This window comes from Gasterosteus aculeatus, chromosome 17 (genome assembly GCF_964276395.1).
Source record: "Gasterosteus aculeatus chromosome 17, fGasAcu3.hap1.1, whole genome shotgun sequence".
In the NCBI taxonomy this organism is placed as follows: domain Eukaryota; kingdom Metazoa; phylum Chordata; class Actinopteri; order Perciformes; family Gasterosteidae; genus Gasterosteus; species Gasterosteus aculeatus.
The window spans coordinates 14,764,143-14,791,290 of NC_135705.1; the positions used below are offsets into that span (position 1 = coordinate 14,764,143).

Consider the following 27,148-nt stretch of genomic DNA (forward strand, 5'->3'; position numbering starts at 1 on the left):
ACTCTTGGCTCTTTGCCCAGAAAGTTCATTTCCAATCCAGCCACATGGACTGGTAAGCTCCGCCACGCAGAGAGAACAAGCGTTTTCCGTCAGAGAGCAGCAGTCAGAGCACGGACTCCCCTAAGGACGTCTGCCACTGATCGAAGGACTTCTCCATCCAGTGGGTTGTGAAGGACACGAACCTCCCGGCAGACCCGTCAGTCCTCTGAGAAGCCGAGGTATGATTTACTCCCTGAGAGTGTGACAGACACTGTGCCTGTCAGGTGCCTTTTATTCATACTGTTGTGTGCTTTGAGTACAACATATGTTCGCTGAAGTCAACTTTTACTGCTTGTGGTCTGCTCACTTTTGGACAGAATGCCAGATGACTCATTCAAATGTGTTGAGTCCGGTTTAAAAGTCCTGCCGCAATGTGGGAGCTATTGTCTTTTGCATGAACACAGATCCTCTTTTCATGAATGTATGATTGCCCTCACTAGTCGACCCAGCAGTGAGTGGCGGGGGTAATGTGCAGTACCTCTTCATTACTGCTCTTCTGGTGAAGACTTCCAGTAGCAAGCGACTTACGGACAGATGTTTGTCCTACTGGAGTCCCTGAGATCCTAACGGAGAACCTCGGCGTGAACAATAAGGTTCAGTTTTCACAGCCGGCAGCAGTGACCAGGCAGTGTAAACAGGATGGTTGTTGGCACGCACACACACACACACACACGCACAGACACACACACAGACACTGGTTGAATGAACAGTCGGCAGCGCTTTCGTATGTCATAAGCCAAGCGAGATGTTGATTCAATAAACTGAGAGGTTTGTTGTAGCTGACATGGAGGCTGCATCATGTGAGCGATTGTGCTGCTGCGGCTTCTGGAGGATTTTCTGGGAAGATGAGGTCACCGGGAGGCACACCCAGAGGATCGGCCTCCGAGCAGGAAAGGCCAGGGGGAGACGTTCGGCAGCGGCTCTGACTGAGTCACATGTCAGGAGGAAGCCATAGCTTTGTTGGAATTTCCATTCAGTTTGGAGAACAAGAATTTAGGTCTGGGTCTCGTATTCATACTGAGAGACATTGTGACGTATTCAGGGACGTTTCCCCCTCGAATCCACAAACGGAGGCTTTGACGGGATTACATAATGTGCTTTACCTTTACACCAGGAATCTGTGTGTATCATCTGTAGTGCCATCTAATTTCCTAACATTAAAAAAGGGCCACTTTGAAGAATTGTGCTTCATCGAGTATGAAACATATTCAGACTGGAATGTGGTTGGAATGAGGATCATTTCCCTTTTGCCAAAAACATCAAGTTGAATGACGTGTCAACTCTGTGGCATTTAAACCCCCCACTTCCTGACATCTCCGCTCCTCACGTGCATGTTTGCATCCAACAAGTGCATTTTTGGTGCTCAGATCTTTTTTAATTTCAGACAAAGTTTTCAAACGTTGCAATCGTGTGCGTTTTGAGCCTGCGTGCTGTGTTCTGATTTAAACAGAGGCTCGGTCACCGTGTGGACGGACACGGCTTGGAGGGCTGGCTGAGCCGGATGTTTGGGGGGAAGTTGAGTCAACACAGGACTGTTTCTCAGACTTGTGTGGCTTCTGGTCTCATGCGTCTCAATGGCCTCACAGGCGGAGACTGAGAATGCAAAAACACAGAGTTGCAGACGCAGGCAGAAATATGTGGTCTGGTTAAAATGAAGTGAAAGTGTATTGGGTCAAACTGGGAGGGGTCATTTTCTGGTTCTGGATCAAAAAGAGGGAGAGGAAACAAGCAATGATAGAAGAAGCATTTACATATTTGACTTGAAAAATATTGCAAGTAAAAGCTTTGCATTAACTTTATTGTTGCACGTTGTAAAAGCAGAGCTGGTTTGAATAAGATGATGTACAGCTGGGTACCCTTACCCATATAAATATAGTAATATAAAGTAAAAAGTCCACTATTTGTCTCAGAAATATAGAAAAGTACAAATAACGTATTGTAAGTACGCCTCCAAATTAAGGGCATATTGTTAAAGTTGTTAGAAGTACAACTGAAGCGCAAGTTAATAAGGCTCTTATAAATAATTATAAGAATTGTGTCATCCTTCATCGGGAATACCGTTTATTCAGACTTTATTTTGATCCATATTAGCCTATTCATGCACCAGATGACAGCGCTCCACTCGGCTGTGGTGAACCATCACATTCCGTAGTGCAGTGGATCACAAAAGAGGACTCCCATCTGTCCATGGCCATTGTCTTCATTTTGTGGACGTATTCACTCACGTGACTCCCTCATTGTGGATGTGTACACCGTATATTACAGAAGAACTTCATTGTCTTGCACAGCTGGCTGACTGGCTCTGTTATACACATTGTGAAACAACGAGCCACGCAGGTCACCACACAAATCCAAATGCATGCAAACTGAATTGTATTCATGAGGTGCATTTTCCTAAAATACAGACTCCCCAAAGCCGAGCCGAGTCCTTGATCACAATGGAAATGAATGACTTCCTGCCCGGTGTAGAGAACGATGACGATGATGAGTGAGTTGCTCCCTTACTATTTCTGTTTGCACGCTCGAACACAACGCAGACCTCTACTTATTTATTTTGTTTTGTTTTTTTTTAATCTTTTTTGTCTCACACCACAGCAGAGGTGTGTTCCACAGTCCAAAGTAAATGGTAAATGGCCTGTACTTGTATAGCGCTTTTCTAGTCTTCTGACCACTCAAAGCGCTTTAACACTACATGACATCATTCACCCATTCACACCCATTCATACACTGATGACAGGAGAACCATACACAGTGACACCTGCCATCAGTAACTACCATTCACACGCTGTAGTCGCAGCTACAGGAGCAATGTTGGGTTAAGTGTCTTGCCCAAGACATGCACATCGACATGCGGGTTAGCCAGGCCTGGGATCGAACCGACAACCCTCTGATTGGAGGACGACCGTGCTCCCCACTCAACCCAGTCGTAATTGTAGTGTTCAAAATCTACCATTTGATGTCAGGCTTCTTCCATAACAGATCATGAGCATGTATGGACAACAACTTCCACAATGGTGTGACAGATATGCGTATGTGGGTGGCAATATTTACGTCTTAATAAGAATCAGATCCGCTCACTGACAAGATAACAATCCAATAACAGCGGAGATTAGAGATTGCACAACTCTTCGCAGTCTGATGAACAGGAAATATCCCAGCGTTCTTGATCAACGTGCGCTGAATGGCAGGAAGTTGGTCAAAACAAAGTTGAATGTTGATCCGTCCGTCAGCTTTACCCATTTGACTGCGATAAAATGATTGATGTGAAATGAATGAAGTGAAAACCAGACAAACTATATACAGTAACATGCACTTTAAAAAAGAAAATTATCTCAATTTAATTCATCACCAAAACGTATAAAATCACAATAAGATTGTATGACCCCCTCCCTCACTGTCTGACCTTTGGCCCAACAAGCGGTGAAATGTGCTTCAACGTGGCTGACCAGGCAGAGGAGACGTATTACTGTGGTATCATTGCGACAATAAAACCGGTCTGTAATGACAATCTGGTGATTTTCCTCTAAATGACAAAGAATCCCTTCCCAGTTTTGCATAAGAACTTCTGAAGAACAGCACCTTGGTGTTTCCTCTGAAAGCGCTCTGTGTCCGGATCTGGTCGAGCCAGATTTCTCAAAAGCCCCGAGCCACAACCTCACCAAACAATCTAATCTCATCACTCACCACGCGCGCTTTCTGCTCAACCCCAGCGGATCCTTCCCTGTTTTATTACTCTGCAGTGGAGTTTGCCTCCAGTCAGAGCAGTTGAGGGAGGAGATTTGAAGGAGGGTGGGACAGGAGGAGTCACCTGTCAAAAGAGAAAGAGACCGGACAGCGTCTCACCACCACTACAAGCTGACCCGCCTCACAGAATATACGCTTCTATCTAATGTCCATCTGGTGACTGGAGGGATTAATATGGGTGGTAATATAAGTCAGAAGAAGGGCAGCGGGCGAGCCAGCGCGAGGAGTCACACCCACAGCGTCACGTGAGTCAAATTCCTCACCTGTGTAGTGCTGATTTTACAGAGAAAACAGGTCTGCATTTCTGCGTTGTGTTCAGCTGTACCTGTCTGAACTGACGAGCACATATTTGTGAACATATATGGAGTTATAGTCTTACAGTAGCAGTGACAAGAAGAAACACGCAACTGTTTTTCCATTTGGTGACAGATCGGCCTCGGTGAAGAGCGCACACTTGCAAACACATGCAAATATTCACACACCCGCACTGTTAACCCACAGATAAGACTGCAGACGGACGGCCTCACATGCGTACGTGTGCGTCCGTGTCCATTTTCCCCACTTATGACAATAATCAGAGGCAAAATGTTGATAATGTTCAAACTTTTATGTGCACCACTGGTTTGGTTTTGTGGAGACACCGACACCAAGTTGGGAGTGGTTTTACATGATCAGTTACAGTCCGGTCTAAACCGACCTGTTGTTTAATCATAACATGATCTCACCCTGAGAAATATAGCTCATTGTCAATATTTGCTGGAGGCAATTTGTGTGCTGTGTGATTGGTGAGGCATGACTTCAGACACACTGGGCCGTGAAACAAGCGCTGCTGCTCTGCAGCTTTCTTTGAGACTGTTCAGAACACACAGTTCACTTATGGAATAAAAACACATTCTACAACCACCGATAGTTACATTTACAAATGATGTTAATGCACAGCAGTGGACAGCTGGTTGACAGCGTTTTACAAAGAGTCCTGGTGAAATCCCGGCTTCGCGACAGTTGCGAGCAGAGAAATAGACTTTGCTTTCTGTCCTCAGCGAGGAATCTCATGAAAATAGTGTTGTTCAGGCAGTAGAGAGAGACACATAAAAACCTCAGTTTATTCTCAGTCATTCTTAACTTTGGTCGTTTGTATCAACCCCTGCTTGTGTGTTTGGGGTCTCGGTCTCTTCTCCTTTGACCCAGGCTTTGGGTGACTTGTTCTTCTGTTGGTTGGGTGACAGCAGGTCCGGCTGGCATGAATCCGCAAATCTCTCTCGTGCTTTCTCCCAGTTCTTTTGGGACTTTGATTTGGTCACAGAGACGCTGTCTAAAGACATGGTGGCGCCGGCCCCCAAACCGGACTGCGACTTTCGGATTTTCAATTGAATCTGTGGTGAAAGAAATAAGGAAGAAATCAAAATCATTGTATTGCAACATGTTTTAGTTGATGCAGAACCTGCAAAGAGGACATCCACAGGTCGTCTTACCGGGTCTCTCATCCCAGTTCCTTCTTTACCCAGTCCCTCCCCTTTCTTCCAGCCCATCTTTTCCAGCATTTTCCGTCCTTTGTTGACTTCGCTGATCTCCCTTTGAGAAGACAAAGACATATTACTTGGTTACTAATTCATCCATCGTTGTCTTTCTTAAGCGATTAGTCCAGAGCAAATACACTTACTGATGAACAGAAGCCGGTGCGTCGTCCCGTTGGAAAACACCCTCGCTGCCCACTGTCTGCCGCCGAGACTCTGCTCGATCCTGGTATCTGGGGTTCTTGAGAGCTTTGGCCTCCTCAAACTCACTGCTCTGTTTATGCAAAGACAACCGGGAGGTGAGAGGGCATAAAGAGAGGAGGAGCTCAACTGGCTGGTGCCAAGTCTTGATACCACTCACCTGCAGGCCGTATTTAGCCTTCATCTGCTTCAGCTCTTTTTGCCTCAGTGCTTCTTTATCCTCTTTGGTGAGACTCGGGCCTTTGGGGAGAATACAGCGTAAAAACTCAAATTATTTTCTTCGCATCTCTTCAAACATGATGAGGTTAAAGAGCCCAACTAATGAGTGCAATGTCGCATGGAGGTTTTGCTCGAGGAGAAAAAAGGTTTATTAAATACTTTTAACAAGTTTAGGCTTCCATGACTCTATACAAACAAAAAGAGGTGCTCTGTGGATGTGCCTCCGCTCCAGTTGGCTCACCTGTAGTCTCCTCTCTCCTGTGCTTGCTGAGGTGAGCCATCACCTGACCAGGCTCACAGCCGTCGCAGGTATCTGTCCCCGAGTGGATGTGAAAAGACAGCACAGTGTCTCCCATCTTCACCTCATCGCCGTGCATCAGTGCGTGTGGCTCACATTTGGTTTTGGGCTGAAGAAACATTGATTGATAACGTCAAAGCTTGAATTTACCGTTCTATTTAGAGGCGACAGCCAAGAGACAAAATGTTGACCTGCAAGATCCTGTTGCCGTTAATGACTGTTCCATTCTGGCTTCCCTGGTCCACCAGCATGTAGGCCTGCTGCTCCTGGTCAAAGTATACCTCTGCATGGAGCTGGAAGCAAACACCGTTCAGTTAGGGACATCAAATACACAAGTAAATTATAAAGAACTGGACAGAAATTTAAAAAAATGGTGAGTGGTACCTTGCTGACTCCCATTTCTGGTATTCTGATTGCATGGTCCATGTCCTTCTCTCTGAAACATAAGGACAGCAGGTTGTGTTGTTTGTGACTTACAGAGACGTCACATACAGTCTCTCAAAGGGGTATCTTTCAATTAATGTACCTCAGGACAATCAAACCCTTCTAAAACAACGTACATTACGACGGTTTCATGTCATGTTTTCGGGCGACAAGGCAACGGTTCACTAACCTGCCCATGGTGGCTGTAGAGTCGGCCGTTATGATGAACAGAGTGCCCACCTGCAGCACCGGGGATCGGACCACCGTCACTCTTACACAGGGCGGCCAAATGTCTTTGACTGCAACGAAAAGAAACCTGTGGCATTGTCAAAGGAACATGGCAGCCACAAGCGTTGGCAACTAATAACAGCATATGATCTCAAGAACACAAACAAAAGTAAAGATTCAACATTTACCCAAGACCTAAATTTGGCTTGTTTTTCCTCTCACCTTCATGACCATGAGTCTCCATTTCTGACTCTGGGCTTTCCTTGGAGCTGGAAGATGAGGAGGACGAGGGAGTGGACTCCCACTCCTCTTTCTCAGACTCTGTGATCTCACCCTCCTCTGGTTCACTGTTCCCCTCAGAGTCATCGCTTCGAGTCGGACTCTTTTTCTTCTTCGCTTTTTTCGATTTGGATTTCCTCCTTTTCCTCCTTGATCGATCCTTATCACCTTTGTGTGAATCGGTTTTCTGCTTCTTCCTCTTTGATGAGGATTTTTCACTCTCCTCTCTGTGTTTGGAATATTTCTTTCTACGTGGAGACACATCTGGACTGTGGGACTTTCGTTTCAATTTGGTGGTCCTTTTTGTGGTTTGCCTTTCAACCCACTCAGTTTCTTCTTCTTCCAACTTTACCTCATCCAAGATGAGTTCCTGCCATCGGACAGTTAACAGTGAGATTACCATCTGCAGTGAAGTTCACTGACAGGGCAAACTGGCTTTGTAGATCCCCTTTTTCTTGTCATTATCTGGTACAGATTTGTATATGGTCTCAGTCTTCAAAGACAATCCACTGAAGTCCACCAAATGACACTATTCGATTATAGGGTCCGTTTCACAAGTTTACTTTCTTGGTTGGGCCATTACACAATATTGTGTTCAAATAACCTCACTCACTTTAAGGCTGGTTGAACAAATGAACGTGAAAACTCACAGTCAATGTTTTTCAAAGGTATTGTTGTAACTAACCAAAAAAGCCACATTCCTTGGAACGATTTGAGTGTTATGTTAGTTAGGATTTTTCCTATTGAAACTACTTTGAACAATTGCTTTGTTGGAATTAAAGGGCGTACCTCTTTCGGAAGCAGTATTCCAGCAAGAAGAAATCTTCATTTTAGCCAATGAGTAAGCCACCTCTTGCACCTAAGCCAAAGGGTAATCATTTAGAAATCTAACCTCAACTTAAAAAAAATAATTAAAAAGAGCATTTGAAGACTGAGATCAATAGATTCATGACTATTTGAATCATACAGGTTTTTAAAGGGAACTACAAAGTCAAAAGCCAGCTGTCAACCACAAAGCATGAAATGTATTCATGTTGCGCTTGGGTGAAAAATCCAGGTGTTACATACCTTATCATTCTGGCGGGATGTTTTCTTGGACCCTTTCTTCAACTTTTTGCCCTTCTTTTCAGCAGTGCTCTTGTCATAGGAAGGCTCTTCAGCAGTTTGTACAGCCGCCACCTCAATCTTGGAATGAAATTGGTATCGTCCACTCTCTGCATCAAAGCAGTAGTATATGCCTGTGTTGGCATCATAGTACAACTGACTGGCCTGCGGGACATTCAAAACATGCACAGGATCAACAGACGTGTACACAATGACTGTCAGAGAAAAATAGTAATTGCTGAATGAATTACTCTATAGACTTAATTTGACTAACCGAGTCGTAGTAGAAGCCTGTGCTATGGTCATAGTACAGACCGGTTGTCTCATCGAAGACAAACCCAGTTTGTGTCATGGCCTCTTCGGCGGTGGCCCTCAACATATCAGCTATGGATCCTCCATTATCCTCCTGGAAAAGATAATGCTACTCATTAAATCATAATGTAAACTCCAATGTAAAGTTAATTTATCAATTCACATCAACAACACAGGATGTGGGACTAGGGTTAATACAATTAGCCCATTAATTAAGTTGAACAATCACTTGCAATGCTAATACGGATTTTTTATTCATTAAGAAAGAAACCGTGACTTCCACTACTTCAAGTAACTTCTTAAAATACAACAAACTTTTTAATAAAGCAAACCTCTGTTGTTATTGCAACACTGTCATCATGGTTAGCATTAGCAGGTGCTGCTTCAATCGGGGTTGAAGCCTCACTGCCATTCACTGCATCCACAGCTGCTACTGCGTTCAGGCCATCTTTATTGTCTGAAGCCTCTGGGTCCTGAGAGTGGCCTCCATAGTAGTAGTTGTAATAATCTGAGGAAGATGGAAAACGTGCAATAGCTTACTCACTTTCTGAAAAACAAATGATCATCTAATTTATTTTATGTAAAAACAAGAGTAACGCACCTGATTCTGTCCATTCATATTCTTCCGTCTGAGTTTCACTGTCGACTCTGTGTTGATCTTTCTTCTTCCGCTCATGAATCTCTGCGCTCAGCTGGTCAACCTGAGAAAAAGCATTTTAAATCTATTCAAGTGGCAGAAACTCTTTAAGTCACATTGATCGGGTGGGGGCATAAAGAGTTATAACGATTAACTAACTCAAAGGGATTTATTATCGAGCTTGAATAGCAGATGTGGTGAATAGCAGCGGTGGACCAGCTTAAAAGAAGACCACCTGTACTGAGGTCGTGGTGGTCTTGGAGCTGCACTCGCCTGTTTCCGCAGGTCCTCGTTGTAGCTCTCCGTGTTTCGCTGCAGCCGTTCGGACTGGTTCAGCAGCTTCTGCAACTTCATCAGCTCGGCTCTGCAATCGTGGAGGTCCTGCTTCAACGACTCCACTTTTAGACGGAGCTCGGTCTCTTCAGACTCTTCAGAGTCTTTTTCGCCGTCGTCGTTCTCCATTAGTTCAACTAGAGACGTAAACAACACACGTTGTAACCAATAACGTTTAAGGAAATCCGCATCCGAACATTAGTTAACGTTACATTTGAAAAAGCTAGCTCACCTAGCATATCTGTTACTTTTCACAAGACTGTGTGCTACATGTATATTGTTCAACACCGAACTACTGCTAGTCAAGCAGAGACACGGGTTGATGTTAACTAAGTTAGTGCTTAACCGTGCTAAAGTAGCGCTATAGCTAGCATTAGCCCTGTCTTCATTCGCTTACCGTTTGCGTCGTTTCGGTCTCTTTTTCAGTGAGTTTCCTGTCAGCACGACAGATGAGCCGATCTGAAAGTTGAAAATACACATTTTGTAACTATCCTGCTTTTCCGACACACTCGAGCACATGTTTTGATGATAATGAAACAGTTACAGTTATAACCGTGGTAATGTTTACTGTCCACCCTGTTCACAACCGCCATGTACTACAAGCTAACTAGCTAATTGTACAGCAGGAAGTGACTTCTTCTTTTGCTTTGGCGGACCTCTTCTCTATTTTCAAAATAAACTCCACTGCAACGCATCGACATACTGCTGTAGCTCAACGTCAGTAAGAAAACGTCAGGCATCTACGTTGTACACTTCATTTGTTTACCGTTTAAGCTTTCTTTAAATTACCATAGAAAAGGGTCCCTTTACTTTGCCATCCCTTATTTGTGGTCTTATGGCCACATAAGCCATGAAGTCCCTCTTACAAGAAAATCAGCCCTAAGGAGTGAAAGCACAATACTGAATAGATTATAATTTGAATGAGGTTTCTTTAGGGTGGACGTAAATTTGCCTCAAAAGCATTAAAATACGCTTAGTAATTATAACTTGTGGAATGTACAAATTATCATACACGACCTGTTTACTATAGTCTAACTATAGTAAAGTCTATAGTCTATAATCACAACAATTTACATTATACAGTGTATTGGTGTATACTTTTATGCTATTTGAATATACATTAGGTTTGTACTGTCTAAAGTTGTGTCAGGTAAAATATGCTATATGCTATTTTTAAGTTTGTGTATCCCTTTTCTTAAATGAATGTTTGCATTGATGATATTTATTGATATCAGTCTCTGTATAATGCATTTTCAGCAATGATTTTACGTGCAGTGAAGTACAGTGTCCGGGTATAACTATGCACTCTCACCACTAGATGTCAAGGCGGTTCTGCTTTTTGATAGCTCAGAGTGAAACTAGGAAAATGTATGAGGAGCCTACCTTCTCATTTGAGAAGGTAGCTATTCATCTCTGGCAGGATGTGGTCATGACTGAGTCTAAGCCAAGCGTTTTTCCGTTGCTATTGCTGATGAATATTCACTTTCACACCGTTCAGTTTGTCACACTTGTGTTATCAGATTATACTACCTTAAGGTAATTGTTGCACACATCCCCTCTGTCACGGTCTATGTTCGATTAGTCCTTCCTCTTCCTTATCTGTTCCTCAAACACACACACAAATATTTTCCTGGTTGCATTTTGATTCACTTCCTTCCTTTATGTTTTTTTCTTGGTCCCCCTCCCCCACCTCCATTGTCCTCTACAGATAAAATGCCCACTATTCATGGCCTGAGTGTTTTCAAAGTATGTTACTGTAAACACAGTGCTAATATTGTCTCTGCATTCTTGAGCCTTGAAGTTACAGGAATACTCGGTCATAAAAACTGTGTTCATTCTTTATTTTCACATGAATATCAGACATCAATGTGTCTTTAGTCACATTAGCACAAAATGCAGGCAGATTTTGTGTTGCTGTGACGAATGAGAAAAAGATTCACAATGTGTTCGGCAGGCCTGAGTTGTTTTTCTTGCTGTTTTCTCAAAATTGCTTTTGGGTTCCTCCCACTGTGTTTGAAATCTGAGCTCTTTGAGTTCTATTTGGATTTTGGTGGAGTGTCAGACTCCTTGGCAGGACCTGTGGTGGTGGTGGTAGAATGGGGTGGCCTCTTATCCAGACATGCACAGCTGCCTCTTGCTACCTACTGATGTTTATTGGTCCCATTTTTAGACTATAAAACGGGCGTAACGCTTTCATTGATGACTATTAGTTTGTGTTTAAAGAAGTGGAAAAGATGGCTGGGCTCTATTGACGTTTTTAGTGTGTTTGTTAAACTGACTTGGCAATGAAAAGTTATAAATGTACGTCAGAGATGGTAACATCAATGCAAGCAGGGCTCCCCTCATCCTCACCACAGCCTCAAGCCCCACCAGACCCAGACAGAAATACACGGGCAGAGGACAAACTCCTCCCTCTCTGGTCCAATGTGGAAACTCTGAGCCTGACTGAGGCACGTGTCCCTTCTCCTCCATTGGAATTTGGGAGGAGTTGAGCTCCTGCGTGGCCTAACCAAACCCTGAAGGAGGAGCACACTGTTGGAAAACAACAGGACACATAGGATGCATTTGCAGACAATATGACAAGACACGCCAGATAAGAAAATCTCCCAAAATGGCATACACATGTTCTTGACAATGCATAGAAGCTGTGGCCACATCGAAGCTCTGATATGTGCTTCATTTTATTTTGAAAACTTGCATATTAAAATACTGAATGCTGCTCAAATTTTAACAATGATGATGATAGAAAGATAGTTTCTAATGTACTTCTGAAAACACTAACAAAGTCCTATAAATAACATAATCAAGATAAAATGACAGATGGGGCTCAGGCACATTCAGCAGGGACCTGCATGGATCTGAGGCTGACTCATACGGGAGCAATCAGGCAACACAAAAGCAGGTCCATGAAGTGTTTTTAACATAATCAGTATAATCCCAAACTCTCAATTCATAAACAGAATAAAAACAGTGTATGGAGATGTGACAGAAGCTATAACAGGGCCAAAACAATTTTGTTTTTGGGGAATTTTCTAAAAGACTGGTGGCTGCGTTTTGTACTGGCTTAACATAAAAACCAAGATTTGATGACATAACTCCATGCATGACCTTCTTGAAATGCTCCCCAGGTCGAGGAAATATGAATGGAAAACACATGTGACGGGAGAGGTCATCGTCCAACGGCCTGGCTTGAGGGTGTGGACTTTGTAGGACCAAATACAATTATACATTGATTTATCTTAATTTAGCTGGAGGACATTTTAGGAAATCAAGCCTTTGATTTCTGGTAGATTAGACCTTAAGTGACATAGGCGATCTTGGTTTGACAAGAGCATATGAGGTCCATCCATATAAGAATGATGGCTGTTTTATTTGCAAACGTGTTCTAGTGGGAGCATCGAGGGAACATCAGGCGGGCGAGGATGGAGATTTTTTGGAACAGAGGTGCCACAGAGCAGAGGAGGCATCTTCAACAACTACTTTAAAAGTTCTGTGTGAGAAGTTTGATTTAAACCAGAGGCCGACACGTCGTTCAAGGCCATCCAACTAAACTCAGTTATTTTGGAGAACACTGTAGTACTGTTGACTTTCATACGCACATCCTGAGTGATGTCTTGCTTTCTCTTCCTCAACCACAGGTACCTGTGTCAGTGCCTTTTTATTATCAGCTAATGAGTGCATTGAAGGCCATGCTTCCCTGCGCCTTCGCTCCTCTGAATTGTTACCGCAGACAAATTGACTCCATCCAGGTGGATCTCCTGGGGCTCTCCGCCACAACTGGTTCCCCTGGTCGTGCCTGGCTGCAGAAACGCTAAACTGTGAACAGCTCAGCAGCCCGGCTAGCAGGCTTAGAAACTCGCCCAACATTCCTTAACCTCCCTGCAGAGTGAGGAGCCCCAACAGCGCGGCTCCTCCTCCACCTTCTGTGTTTGTTTTCTTTTGACTCCCTCCTTCTGCCTCAGAGCGGATCGTACCATTCTCCAACCACGCGGGGGAACTCGTTGCGTTGAGTAACAACGTGCCACGTGAGCCTTGAAGGGCTGCGGGCTTCCGGCCTCCCCCGCCGTGCGGCGTTTTATCCGTGGACCGGCCCGAGGTGAAGGGGAGCAGTCGAGAGGAGGGAGGCGCTCAGTAGAGCAGCGCTTTGAAAGCCAGCTGATCGGAGCCGCGCCGTTCTGCCACAGAGGCACGAGGAGAAGGAGCGGAGGAGGCAGCTGCATTGGATTGGAGCGATTTACAAATAGAAGAGCGGAGGAAAAAATGTCTCCTTCCCTGCACGGGGAACCGGGAGCTCGTGTGAAGAGAGAGAGTCTCTGTGGAAAGATGTGAGAGCTGTGGGCAGGAAGGACATCTGAGGAGGAAACACAGGAAAGGTTCGGTCCGTCTCTGCAAAGCCTTCCAGGCGAGACTTTAGAGTCCAAAGGAGGGGACAAGAGGAGACATGTCGTGGCTGTCACCTGTGTCGTGGGCCAAATGGACATGGACGGCGGTGAGAGGGGGAGAGGAGGATGAAGAGGGGCAGGAGGCCAGCGAGCGGAGGGAACAACGTGAAGAGGAGGAAGAGGAGGAGGAGAGATCTCAAGGCTGCAGGCAAGTGTCGTGCTGGAGTCCTGAAACTACACTGACGGTGTGATTCACGCTCTCTGATTAGGGTGGAGGATGGGGGATGGGGGGGGCATTCTCACACATGTGTGTGTGCACCTGTCGGATTGAGGAAAGTCTACTTCTAGGAAGGAAACGAAGGGGTGAAAAACACTCTTTAGCTCATGAGTGCCAACATTTGTTGTTTACATGCACATTTCCTAACTGTGTTGTTGTTGGGTGCTGAGACACACATTTGGTGTGGCTGTTGTTTAGGCCATCACAGTGTTGTGAGCTGGATGTTTCTCTCAGCCTCAGTGACACTACATCCTCATTTCTGTGGCTTCACACGGAACAACACTCCCACTGTGCGCTGCAGCCTGTTTGGTTTAGTTTAATGAGGTAATCGTTGCTCACAAACATGACACGCGCTCAATGCATCATGGCCGTATTCTCTCTGCTGCTCTGCTTTGATAATTTCCTCGCTATTGTTCTCAGTTTATTTTACTATGTTTGTGTGCACTTTACCCCCTTTGCTGATCAAATCCTGTAAATGTCCCTGCTGCGGGACAACTAAGGCATTATTTTATCTTATCTAAAAGTTTGATCTGTCTTCCACACTTTATCATTTACCAGAGAATGTATCGCCACTCTACATTTCATGCCAAAATCCATGTTTCATTTCCATAACAGTTATATAACCAAAGTCACATCAATATCTAACTGCACTGTAATGTGCCTTACAGAAGTGATCCGATCAATTTGAATGTTGCAGCTCTACAACTGTGCAATGTGCACATCTATCAAGATAAATACGTATACAATAAATAGTTTTTATGGTGTAGTCTACTGCAGTTTAGAGTGACAGGAAGGAGTGGGCTGACCCATTTCCTCTTTCTGTCTTTCTTTCTACTACTACTTTCTTCTTTCTCTCCATTGCTGTCATATAATCAAATTGTGTTACAAAAGCACAATGTAACATCAGAGGAAAGAGTATTGGGTGTAATATTGATGGATTTTGGACAGTAAAGACCTGTATGTGGCACATTAGTGCTTTTTGTCAATACAATATTAAAATATGTACATCAAGATTATAATCAGTAATCTTCAGATTTGTATCCAAAACATCAGAGGCTTTTTTCGTGGTATCATCCTTAATATCTTTTTTCTTTGCTCTACTTAAAAAAAAAAAAAAAAAAATCTTTTTTAAACCCTCCAAAATAGACCAACATAGAAGGGACCATCACTCTTTAGCTGAACTGCACTGATGAGGGTTCAGGGATGAAACAGAAATAGCTTTTGTCTTCCATACTTGCACATTTTGCATATTTTGAATGCAATTGTTTTAAAATGACTGATTTTCAGTACGTGGTCCCAGTATTCATGATCAGTTTCTTAGACATTTTTCTCCTCCGGCTTCCTTCTGTTTTGAAAGCTTGGGAAGTTCACACTCTCTCGGTCTCTTGCTTCCACAGCTCTGACTCAGAAGGCCAATTCGACACGCCTGAAGCAGCAACTCCTGTCCACGGCCCTGCGACCTCCCCGCAAGAGCGGGAGAACAACAACACTGATGCAGACAAAACAGGTTAGGCCACTGCTAATAAGTGAAAATAACAGACGGAGAGAAGACGAGATAGAGTTGGAGTACACACACTGCAGACTCAACACATCGGTCCATTAACATCACAAATAACAGACCGATAGGAAGAAACGTCATTTCAAGCGCCCAATACAGATAGTGTCCCTCCTTGAAGTTGCTATGGAAACTAGTCTTTTGCTGGTGCTCTTGATGTTCAGCCATCACGTGTCTCCACATGTGTTTGGCTCCATTTTCAAGAAAAAGGAAAATATAAATGTTTCATAAATGGGCCAACTAATCTTTGTATTTTAAAATAGTAATATAAAATAGTATTTTGTGGTAATTATGAATTCAACTGCTGTATCTAAACTGTCTCGTGGTTCATCAGCTTCACAACATCAGAGCAACACACAGTATTTTAGGAATGTACCTACCTGCGGCATTTTGCCGCACCTGCCTTTATTATTTGACTAATAATGCGCAAGTAGTGAAACATGTTCTGCATGCTTGGTATGTAAGATGGCATGCACACTGAGTTTATGATTAGCTGGTGCATTGCCATTTGAATCACCGAGAGGAGGAGCCTATTGCAGAGTGTGGGAATGACCCTTTCTGTGGTATGCAACAGGTTCAACAAAAGCTTTGGTTTGCCTCCCATTGTATTGGTAATAAAGGTCACAATTAGGGGAGTGGCTGAACAAGGCTTGTTATCAGGATGAAGCAATCTTGTAGTTCACTTTTGAAGCATGTTTTTAGAAAACCATGCAATTCTTATTTTGGTTGCAATAAATACTTCCTTTTAAAGCAGCTCCTCCAACATTTTCCAAACGTATACATTGTGAAGGTTAGCCAGTATGGAGCAAGGAAGGAGTTCCCTTTTTGTTTCCACCCCAAACATCCCTTCCTGCACCTGTGGATGAGGAAGTTTAAATCCAGGCAGGCAGGAGTTGAAGTGCCTTTGGGTTCTAAACATGTTGCTTACAGTGTTTGTTTGCGCCCATCCAACATCATTACTACACCAGCATCAGTCTATTCATGCTGTGACAGTTAATGTGTATTTAACAGATAATTAAAGCCTTTCCCAATGCCAGAACATTAACTTAATGTTAAAATACATTACATTAACAGATACTTGAAAATGACTTGGTATGTCTCCTGAATCGATATATAAACATTTTTGGTGAAATAAATGATCAAATAACTTTCTTGAGTTAATTCATGGATTATTATTAACAATACCATTTGTATACTATAACTATGTAAATACTATATTTTGTTTTAGTTTGAATAAGATATTTTGAGCTCCAATTTATGTAGGTGTGTGTTTTGACTGGAAACCACTGTTATGCACAGCTACATACATACACTTTTTACACATATTAAAATCATTGAAGTAGATCGTAAGAAAATAGTATATAAATGCAAAAGACTTCCATTCAGTAATCAAATGATATCATATGTTTGGCATATTATTACAAACAGGCCTTGCATGTGAGTGGGATTTATTCCTGCTGTGACATATTCTACCTTTAAAAAATGAGTGAGAGAACTAAAGGCAGTCCTACTTTTTTTCCAGTACGATTGTAGATTTTGATTAGGAAAATGTTTGTATTGGCATGTTGGTCTGCAGCAATACTTGACATGACACGGTCAACATGCAAATGTTTGTGGAAGTAGGTAGAAATACAGCAGGCTGTGCCGTCTCCGAGCAACATAATATTACATCACTTTGGCGGGTGTGACGGACATACTAAAACATGTTGATGCATCAAAAGGTTCCCTGGACGCAAAACTAGTTGCTCACCCTCTTGTCTTAAACACAATGCAAAACAAATCATAGCTCTTCTTTTTTTCACCCCCTTTTTCCAAATGCAGCCCATGGTTGTAATGTGTTAATTACCCGTTGTAAGATATTGCCATGGCAACAGCAGTAATATGAGCACTTGGCATGCTAGGAACCAATCAGATGTTACCTACATCTGAAAATGGATTTGATAGGAGGGCCATAGAGAAGAAGTGGGCATGCAGTTTTAAATATTGCATTATGAATTGTTATCCTTTAATTTAATGTTTTTTTTTCGTTTTTTCACACAATTCTTCTTTTAGATGCGGATCACGAGGAGCAGTTAATAGTGACTGCTCCTGTTTGGGATCAAGATATTTTCCTCAACCACAACATGGGTCAAGATGAGCCTGCAGTCCCCATGGGGGGCCCACTGGAAGTTAACATCCAGACCCTCGAAGCAGAACAAACAGAAGTCCATGACTCTGTGGCTGTTGCTCCATCCTCAGTGAAGGAACTTGCCGAAGTGGCTGAATGCACAGCGCCGTCAACAGAGCCATGCCGAGCCCCAGTCCTAGTTGCAGATTCTACCCCGGAAGTGGCTCCAGCTCCTACTTTAGCTTCTGCTTTAGAACCTGCTCCTACTTCTACTCCTGCTTTAGCTCCAGCTCCTGCTCCAGCATTAGCCCTGGAAACAGACTCGGTCCATAGCAGTGAACCTGCAGTCCACACAGCTCCAGACCCCCCTGAGCAGAAACCTCTCACTCAACCAGAACCACAGTGCAATGGCCTGGACCAGATGGAGCCTACTCAGAAGACTAAAACCAGCAAGTCTAAGCCTCCACCCCTGAAGGTAAAGGCCTCTTTGATCGAGCTTCCCCAACCAAATGAGGAACAAGAACTTCCTGTTCCCATGGGCACTTATAAATTCGACCCTGACCAGCTGGATGAGAGCTTTGACCCCTTCAAGTGCGGCGGATCCAAAATCCAGAACTCTCCCCCACCGTTCGGTTCGAGCTTGATGCCCAGACCCGAGCCAATCGGTGGCTCCACGCCTGTGTGTGAGGCCGGCTCAGCAGCTCCAGCAGAAGCCGAGGTGATGGCGTCATCGTCAGAGGCCAAGTCTGTGATGCTGGAGTTCGGCCTGGACGAGGGGACGGTCAGAAAGCCACCGCCGAGGAAATTGGGTGGTAAAAAGTCAACCGGCAAACTTGGAGCCAAAAGACAGAAAGCCAAAGGATCCGAGGCTCCCTGCAAACCCGCGCCAGAACCCACACTCTCAGAACCAGCATCAGAACCAGTTCCTCAAACATTATCACAACCAGTTTTAGATCCTCTTCCAGAAACTCCTTTGCCAGTTTCAGACTCTACTGCGCCAGTAAACCTCGATGATATTCCTATTGCTAAGTCGGGAGCGTATAACTTTGATCCAAGTCAGTGGGACGATCCAAACTTCAATCCGTTCGGAGGCAGTAGTGCAACAGGTAGCTCTCCGTTGCCCCCGAAGAGCTCCTACAGTTTTGATCCGGACAATTTGGATGACTCCGCGGACCCTTTTAAACCCTCTAAATCTATAAGCACCGAGGACTCTTCCAGTAGCCCCCCTCGGCCGGAGAACAAAGGGAAAGACGGAAGCAAGCAGAAAGCAGGCCACCCGGCCGGAGAGAAGAAAGTCAGGCAGATTCCCAAGAAAAACAAAGAGAAGACGATCACGTGAGTCCACAGCTAAATGAAAACATTCTTGCTTGCCACAGGAGTTTTGAGGCCGTGACATTAACAGCAATATTAAAACTTTTGATTTAACGTGTTTAGTTCACGTGTAATTATAGTTCAAGATTCACTTTTCTGAGAGTCCTCTTCTTTGGTTGCATCTGTTCGCTCTGAACACGAGCCAAACAACCACTCACAAACCGATTATTTACAGGCTGTTAGAACCACTAATTTCAGCTTTTGCAGGTCTGTCAGCAGCGTGCGATTTATGCTCAAATTTTAAATCAACATGATGAGCTGAACAAACACTCTCCTGTGTCTCTTCCCCCCGATCTGTTTTACGTTCTCTTTAATCAATATCCCTTCATTCTTCATCCTATCTACTCTTGTCTGTAACGCAACCCCCAACTGCTACTTTCTTCTACTTCTGCTAGCCCCCGGACATCTGAACAAGTCAAGTTTCTCTGTTTTCTGTTGTAAGTACTCTCACTATCAGCGCACTCTTTCTTTCGTGCATGCTTGCTTCCCATTTTACTCTCAAACATGGCATCTGCTTTGGCGCAACGCAGAGTAGAGCATGTGAGGGGGATAAACATCATTGGTTCCACCTCAACTCACAAGGTCATCAAGTTAATTTGTCCTTTCTTATGATCCCTCCCCAAGTTGGGCACCACCAGAATGGTTATATGCACCATGTAGCTCAAAAAGCCACAGACTCCCTTGCAGCTCTGTGGTTGTAGAAAGAGGAATTAAACGTTAAAAGTTTTTGCCTGCTTTTAGATCACTATATTCTGATTATTGCATTGTTGCCTTGTGCTTGTTCTGTAGGAATCCCTGTAAAGTTCAGAAATACGAGGACAGCCAGTCCTTGGTGCTTGACGTCTGCAATCAGGTGTGTTTTGTCAGCTGAAGTGATTTACAGTACTGCACTGAACTAGACACTGCAATGTCCAGTATCCAGCAGCTGTCCGACCTCTTGGCTTCACCTCATTCTACACACACACACACACACACACGCACACACACAAGAATACACTTTGACAAAAGCTGTCAGGAGCATCCGCAGAGGCTCCAGCTCTGCACGGCGGTTTTGCATGGCGACAGATGTGTGACTTATAATTCTAGAGTCAAATGTAAGTCTACTGCTACTGTTTGCCCTCAACATTACCCCCCCCCCTCCTCAGTGCCGAGGAGACATCCGTAACAATACTGTGTGTTGCCAGATTCTCTAAGATAATATATAGAAACAGTTTGTCATTTCCCACTCCCCCAATAATACCGTTTACTAGTGTAACTTTCTCAGGATAGTGCATCTGGAATATATTTATGAAATGGAGTTGTGTTTAATCATTGAGATTGCAATAGGTTATACTTGTTTATAGCTAAAGAAATGTACTACATCTACATTTGTTAAGATTTTTAATTCACAACATCCAATTTAAGAAAACATTTAGTTTACGCTGCTTAAAATCTTCCTGTAAGGAGTTCACTATGTTTATATTTACTTGCGTTTGATATTTGACATCTAATGAAGGGAATGCTGTCATGAATCTCATTTATAATGTGGGTCCTTTATCCTCCTCTCTTCTCTCCAGGAAGAGGAGGAGGAGGATGAGGTGGTGGTTCACACCCCAGAGATTAATCAGAGGGTTCATCACGCCACTGATGAGGAGAAGCTTGCCTCCACTGGCATTAAGGGCCAGACAACAGACCAGGAGGAGGGAGGAGAACCTGAATGCAAAAAAGCACCTGTGAGGAAATATCCAATCGATGATATTTCTTTCATGGATGGTACGTTTACATCTTCAAACCATCAACAGAGTTTTAAGTTTAAATTCCCTTTCGATGTAGCAATAGTGTTATTTTAGAGGACTTGCATTGTGAAAGGTCAGTGTCATGGTGCTAAAGTTGATAGAATGAAAATCCCATCCTCTGAAATTGTGGCCCCATTTAACACTATATACAAAAACATGGGAAGAAATAAAGCCAATTTCTCCTATTTCTTTTTCCAAATTCAACACACACACAAAAAAGTGTGCTTATGTAAGCTTGTAAGCAATCTGAGGGGGGGGGGGGGGGGGGGGCAGTTCCAACAAGAAATGGAAACTGTGAACAAGGAGAGCGATTCAGTAACGTACACCGTCTCAGTTACTCTGTTGGAGAACTAGAATCTGCAATCACATCATGTCAAACGTACTGAAGAAATACAATGGTTCCAAACCCTGTCCAGGATAGAAGAAAGTTAGAAACGTAACACGGGGGAAAAAATGCTCCAGATAGAATAGAATAGAAACCAGACAAATAGTTCTCACGTTCAGATACGTTTTTGACATTGAGCAATGAAAGACTACTGTGTGGATGATTCATTTGTGGTAATATAATGTGTAATTATTATAGTTAACAGCTCTCATTGAGTCGTGTGTTTTTTTTCCTCGTCAAAGGTCTTGACATTAAGATTACAGATCATAAGGAGGAGAAGGACCCCTGCAGCCTGAAAGAGGATATGGTAAGTATACTATAGGAACCACAGGGAGGGAGCAGAATAAATATTGAAACTTGTTTAGCACCACGGTTTGATCTCATTTAGTAAGACGTTTGGGTAATAAAAGCTCAGCATTGGTCAGTAGGATATACTTTGTTCAACTTTTTCACACGGGACTGTGTTGCTGTCTAATGTACTCATAGCTAATATGCTACAATAATTGAATAGTTTACTGAAACTGTATTCTAAGATGATCCTACTTTTGTATGTGTAAATTTGACACATTTGTGAACCGTTTTCCCAGAGTACATCTTGTGGTGATGTGATCTGAAATGAAAAGTTAAAGCAGCAGACGATGTGATTTGTGACATGCTATAAGGGATCAGCAAGGATCTTGACCGAGCCCACTGTATGTTTTCTGCACATTTCACAGAGTGAGATATCTATGATCCAAACAATAAAGATGGCCAGCGCTGAGGTCCAAGCCACAGCAGCTCTGTCTGCAGGACAGGACAACATGCATCTGAGTGAGATGGACAAAGCAGGAGTGCTCAGCTTGATTAGAGAAGAGGTACGCCACTGACCGAGGGAATGGTTCTCATTTAATTATGTATATCTCAGAATGGGTCAATTTATTTTATATAATATATATATATATATATATATATATAATAAAAATTCACCTTGTCATTGCCTGTCTTCCAATCAGATCATCACTAAAGAAGTTGAGGTCAGTGAGTGGAAGAGAAAGTATGAGGAGAGCAGATCTGAGGTTTTGGAGATGAGGTATGGAGCTTCAGTTTTTGTCTTGAATTCTTACTTTACTTTTAAAACTGTGTCGTAGACAATTAATATCAATGCTGTGGAGGCATAAAGCTGACCAATGTTGCACTTTCTATATTTTTTTTGTCTTGACAGGACAATAGTTGCTGAGTATGAAAAAACAGTTGCACAGATGATTGGTAAGTTGCTGCCACCCAGTGGTGGTAAAGTCTACACGGGTTGGACTATTGAGGACACAAATAGTGTAACACATGTATATGTAAATATATACACTTATTTATTCATACATATATATTTAAAGTTACATTTAAAATAGCAATGCCATGTTTCCTATTATTGGTTGCCGCTAATCTCCAAATGTGGCATGCCTCTGTAAATCTGGACCTTCATACTAAGGAAGGTGAAGGCTGACATTATGGTCGTTCCTTCTTTTAAACATCCCTCGTTCCAGGGCATGTGAATGAGATCAGGCGACCGGAGGTAAACCTGGGCCCAAGCGGTTCCTGTTCTGTTGAAAGGCGTCTAGACTTTAGCATCACTGGATCAGATCAAACATAATGTGCAGCCGGCAGATCCAAAACAATGTAATAAATCCCAGTGCTCCAGACTTTATCAATACAGTTTAGGAATGCACTAAAATCCTAGTAATTCATCTAATGATGAAACCACATAATTTGGTTTGCTTTTGACTTCAGTCTGTCAATCAGTATGTATACATCCATCTCGCCTTTCAAATGTTGTATTTTGACTTGTCTGATGTTTACAGAGGACCAGCAGCAGCAGAAGTCGCTGTCCTGCAGTAAGTCAGTCCGGCAGTTGACCGCAGAGAGGGACCAGGCCATAGCCGACCTCAACTCGGTGGAGCGCTCCTTCGCTGACCTCTTCAGGAGGTACGAGAACATGAAGGGAGTCCTGGAGGGCTTCAAGAAGGTCAGTGGAGCTTCAGCATGAATCCCATGAGATGCTCTACCTACCCACTGCCACAAATGAGCCAGGTCACCTGATGTTCTCCACGCGTCTCTCTCCAGAATGAGGAGGTGCTGAAGAAGTGCGCACAGGACTACTTGATGCGGATCAAGCAGGAGGAGCAGCGTTACCAAACCCTCAAGGTGCATGCTGAGGAAAAATTGGACAAGTAAGCTTCCGTGTCTGCTGTTTGTGATTCCTGGATAAAATCGTTACGCAGGTTTTTAAAAGATGAAAGCTCTTTTGCATTCGAAGACCAGACAGGATCTTTCTCTTTAACAGGGCTAACGAGGACATAGCCCAGGTACGTGCCAAGGCCGACTCTGAGAGCGTCGCTCTTAACGCCAGCCTGAGGAAGGAGCAGATGAAGGTGGACTCACTAGATAGAGCTGTCCTTCAAAAGGTAGGATGACTGCAAACATGATTCACTGTGTCGAACTATTTAGGCGCATGGCAGGGTATGCTGAAAAAACACTGGATAATTAATGTCAAAACCCTTTTAAAATAAAGATTTTAGTTTGAATTCTCTTTTGAATTCAGAAGTCTGGTAAAAAAAAATATTATGTTAAACAAATAAGATCACAGTCAAGATGATGTGTTGGCATCATGTCCAGTGGTCAGATTCTGCAGTACTGTTTTTCAAAGAGAGCAAGAGCAAGATTGTTTCTTTTGACGTTTGATTTTCTCGTTAAGCTTAGTGGAAGTGATGAGTATCTTCTAACCAGCCTTTTTCTTTTGGCTCTGGAAAGAAAAAGAAAAAAAGAAGATGGAGAGGAACGCTTCAATTAAAGTGTTTTCGAAAGTACTTTATGTACAGAAATCTGCTATATTAATCTCAAGTGATTCATCATCATCAAAATCATCATTTAGCACAGTTTTTAGAAATGCTCTTCCTCCGACACGCCTACACAATAGCTAACACTAGGGGGCAGTGTTTAATTTAAACCAGACTGTGGAAGTTAAGAGGATTTAAAGACATACTCATGATTGATCCCTGAACACAAATGACATGTTAGTTGAATGTTGTAGGTTGACACATCAGCTATGCAAAAAACGTCTATTGTACCTGTGCAGAATGATGTTTCTGTCATGAGGCTTTGGCCTATCCCTAATTTTCAAACAATCTTTTTCCCTCTGTCTCACAGAATCAAGAGATCGAGGAGCTAACAAAAATATGCGATGAATTGATCGCCAAGCTGGGAACAGAATAAGAGGCCTTTAATTACACCCTTTCTCTCTCATGATGTAAATACTGTACATGATCACACATAAGCACACCTTTTTCTCTCTCCCTGCTCACAATCTTTATTGCAAATGAACAACCACCTTTGGAATACAGATGGTTGCTGTTGTAACACTTATTTAAAAAATCAGGGCAATTATTTTTCTAACTTGGTATACTGGCTCATGGCAGTTAAAGAGGCACAACTTATCAAAGGCATGTTTTGATTATTTAAAAAATGTATTGATCTCGCGGAGGATATACAGTAATTTAATGGCACTGTTGTGTGTGTGTGTGCATCCGCATTCGCATGACAAAGACAAATGACAAATTTCTATTTCTGTTTATACAGTGTGTTGGGCACAAAACTGTAGGAAATAACAAGGGAGCTGTGGGAGAGAGGATGTGGACACACAGCATGCACATCTTTTAGCACAGTGCGTCTAGACTGTACTTGAATGTATAACAATACAAAAGAAATAGACTGATACAAAAATAATCCCTCTCAACCCTCACTTATGAACCACTAGAGGTGTATTACGATATCTATATCTCCAGAGACCCTGACCCCTGCCTGTATTTCCTCCTGTCGTCTGATTTTGCTCCTGTGGGCGTCTGCAAAGAAAGTAACCCCACAGCCAATAATCACGGTGTGGGGCCCGTTCTCCCTCCCAGGTCAAACAGACCAGTCCGACGCAGACGGGTCCATTTGGGATGAGAGGTGCCTTGGGCTGTTTAACATCAGGCATCCCACAGAAGGTTTGTGAAGAGGTGCAGATGTGCTTATTTGTGCTTCAAAACATAAATGCAGTGAAACAATGACAACATCTCACTCCCCCTCTCTCGCCTGTCGAGCTGGTGAGAATTTGACTACATATTCTACCTTTAACTGTGTGGGCGATGCCGTCTTTATCAAGGACATGTCTCTATTGATTGACTTAACTGGCCCTTGAGTATTGGTTTCCTGGTTTATTGGTTTTCATCCAAAAATTAACTATAAGGTAATTCATATTACTTGTATACTTTATATAGTATTAGTATTTCTTAGGTTACCTTTGAGTTTGTTTGTCTTTGTTCCACACTTTAACATACAAGTGAGTGGCATAGTGCTACCATAAAATTGTAATAATTTCATGATGCATCTGGGTTACAATGCAGGAACGTTAAAACTATTAAGCTGTTGCCGTGTACATATTTTTGGATTGTATTCCTATTTTGTGTGAACTGATGTTGCTGGCGTGCCTTTATGAAGTTTATTTTGTAACATTGTGGCCAACGTTTGCTGTACAGCTGTACAGTATAAATGTTTTATGATCAAAAACATCCAGAACAGTTATATTGTGGAATGTCTGTGATCAACCAGAGTTAATCAGTAATATGTAAAAATTATTATAATAATAATAAAAACAATACCCTCATTGCTAACGTAAGCATTTTGTGGTCCCAATGAATTTGAGGGAGCGCACAGGTTAATTTGATATATAATGGACAGATTCTTCTGTGGATGCCTTGTTTCGTCAGCACAATCAATTGCCAAATGTCCTTGTAAAATTACATGAGAGTGACTGTGTCCTATTATAGTGGTCTTACATTAGTCTGAAAGTGCTTTTTCATGAAAATACATTGTTAAAGTACAATATGTGTACATTTTATACTTTATGAAAAGAATATTGTTCTTAATATTTGTAAAAATAAAATAATTAAGTATACCCAGATTGTATGTTAACAGCTATATTTTGTGCAATCCTCAATAAATGGATAAAATGTAATATATTTCCTCCTTTACCTGAATAATTTAAGCTGAAATCAAAAACACACTGTCCATGTTGTTCCTGAAACCCTGATCACTGCACAAAACGGGAGCAAATTCAGCCGTGGTTTCTCCAACAAGCAAGCAAGAAACCAAATTCCGGCAAAGCCTTCATGCATACACATCCTGCTGCTTTTTACAAAGCTGTCATTTGTGGCATTTTGTTTGTGAGTCAAGAGACTAAAGCTTCCTCCAGCAGTCAAATTGAACAATTATAGCAAAAACGTATGAGCAAAACCATCTCCGGTCAACTGCAGTCCAAACAATATTCCTCTTCTATTTTAACTTGATTACAGGACAACCCTTTTCCTGCTCTCTTGGGCTACAGCAGAACGGCTGACCATCTTTTTAGACATTGTTAACTACACAGTGGATCCGTTCAACAGAAGAATGGACAGACTTTTTATTCTTTACCTTTACAATCCACAACAGGTTCATGATGATTACTCAGGCAAAACGTTTGAAACAGGATGCAAGTTTTTTTTTTGTTGTTGTTGCATCTATTTCTATATATTATATTATTTATTATTATATCAGACAATGCAGATAGAGACGAGGAATATCTAGATGGAGAGGACAAAACCCTTGAAAAAATAATTTAAAAAAATGGACAGTGGAAAAAAAAACTCATTAGTGCAAATGCATCAACATTTAAAAAAAAATAATGTTCATGACAATTGAATGGAAGAAGTCTCAAGGAATATTCAAAATATTCCCATAGTATACATGTACACATTAGACAAATTTATTGGAACCTTCTTACCACTTGGTGGTGTCCTTAAACCTTGCAGTGCCTCCAACACACTTTAAATAGAGTTTGTTCTAACAGATCAGTCAGGAAGGTTTAGACGTGGCAGTAGTCTGGAAAGCCGGGTTCCACATAGCTCATTTATATTTTAGG

The 27,148-nt window shown here is 42.7% G+C and overlaps 2 protein-coding genes across 14 annotated transcripts; one reads left to right on the plus strand and one right to left on the minus strand.

The window, feature by feature from the left end:
* The first annotated feature begins 38 nt into the window (after positions 1-38).
* On the plus strand, positions 39-26,206 carry tacc1 (transforming, acidic coiled-coil containing protein 1). 6 transcript variants are annotated; one of them, XM_040204915.2, is made up of 14 exons: positions 39-218; positions 15,388-15,497; positions 17,598-18,987; positions 19,419-19,460; positions 19,813-19,876; positions 20,580-20,775; positions 21,426-21,490; positions 21,900-22,037; positions 22,176-22,252; positions 22,385-22,428; positions 23,016-23,179; positions 23,278-23,384; positions 23,498-23,618; positions 24,361-26,206. In XM_040204915.2, the coding sequence occupies exons 3-14, from the start codon at positions 17,669-17,671 to the stop codon at positions 24,424-24,426; spliced, it is 2,403 nt and encodes an 800-aa protein (XP_040060849.2). In that variant the 5' UTR covers positions 39-218; positions 15,388-15,497; positions 17,598-17,668; the 3' UTR covers positions 24,427-26,206. The 6 variants fall into 6 exon arrangements, with proteins under 6 accessions (XP_040060849.2, XP_077947587.1, XP_077947586.1 ...); XM_040204914.2 differs by lacking the exon at positions 39-218 and adding an exon at positions 3,847-4,028; XM_078091458.1 differs by lacking the exon at positions 39-218 and adding an exon at positions 13,334-13,921.
* Positions 4,376-10,076, minus strand: aggf1 (angiogenic factor with G patch and FHA domains 1). Of its 8 annotated transcripts, none has more exons than XM_078091463.1 (16): positions 9,876-10,076; positions 9,729-9,790; positions 9,272-9,468; positions 8,963-9,062; positions 8,694-8,869; positions 8,324-8,455; positions 8,014-8,214; positions 6,889-7,315; positions 6,629-6,737; positions 6,400-6,451; positions 6,207-6,308; positions 5,959-6,124; positions 5,659-5,738; positions 5,444-5,571; positions 5,256-5,355; positions 4,376-5,156 (listed from the first exon to the last, which is right to left on the minus strand). In XM_078091463.1, exons 3-16 carry the CDS (start codon positions 9,458-9,460, stop codon positions 4,902-4,904), a joined length of 2,217 nt encoding a protein of 738 aa, XP_077947589.1. In that variant the 5' UTR covers positions 9,461-9,468; positions 9,729-9,790; positions 9,876-10,076; the 3' UTR covers positions 4,376-4,901. The 8 variants fall into 8 exon arrangements, with proteins under 8 accessions (XP_077947589.1, XP_077947591.1, XP_077947590.1 ...); XM_078091465.1 differs by lacking the exon at positions 6,889-7,315 and adding an exon at positions 7,735-7,804; XM_078091464.1 differs by having other exon boundaries at positions 9,885-9,968.
* Positions 26,207-27,148: the final 942 nt, after the last annotated feature.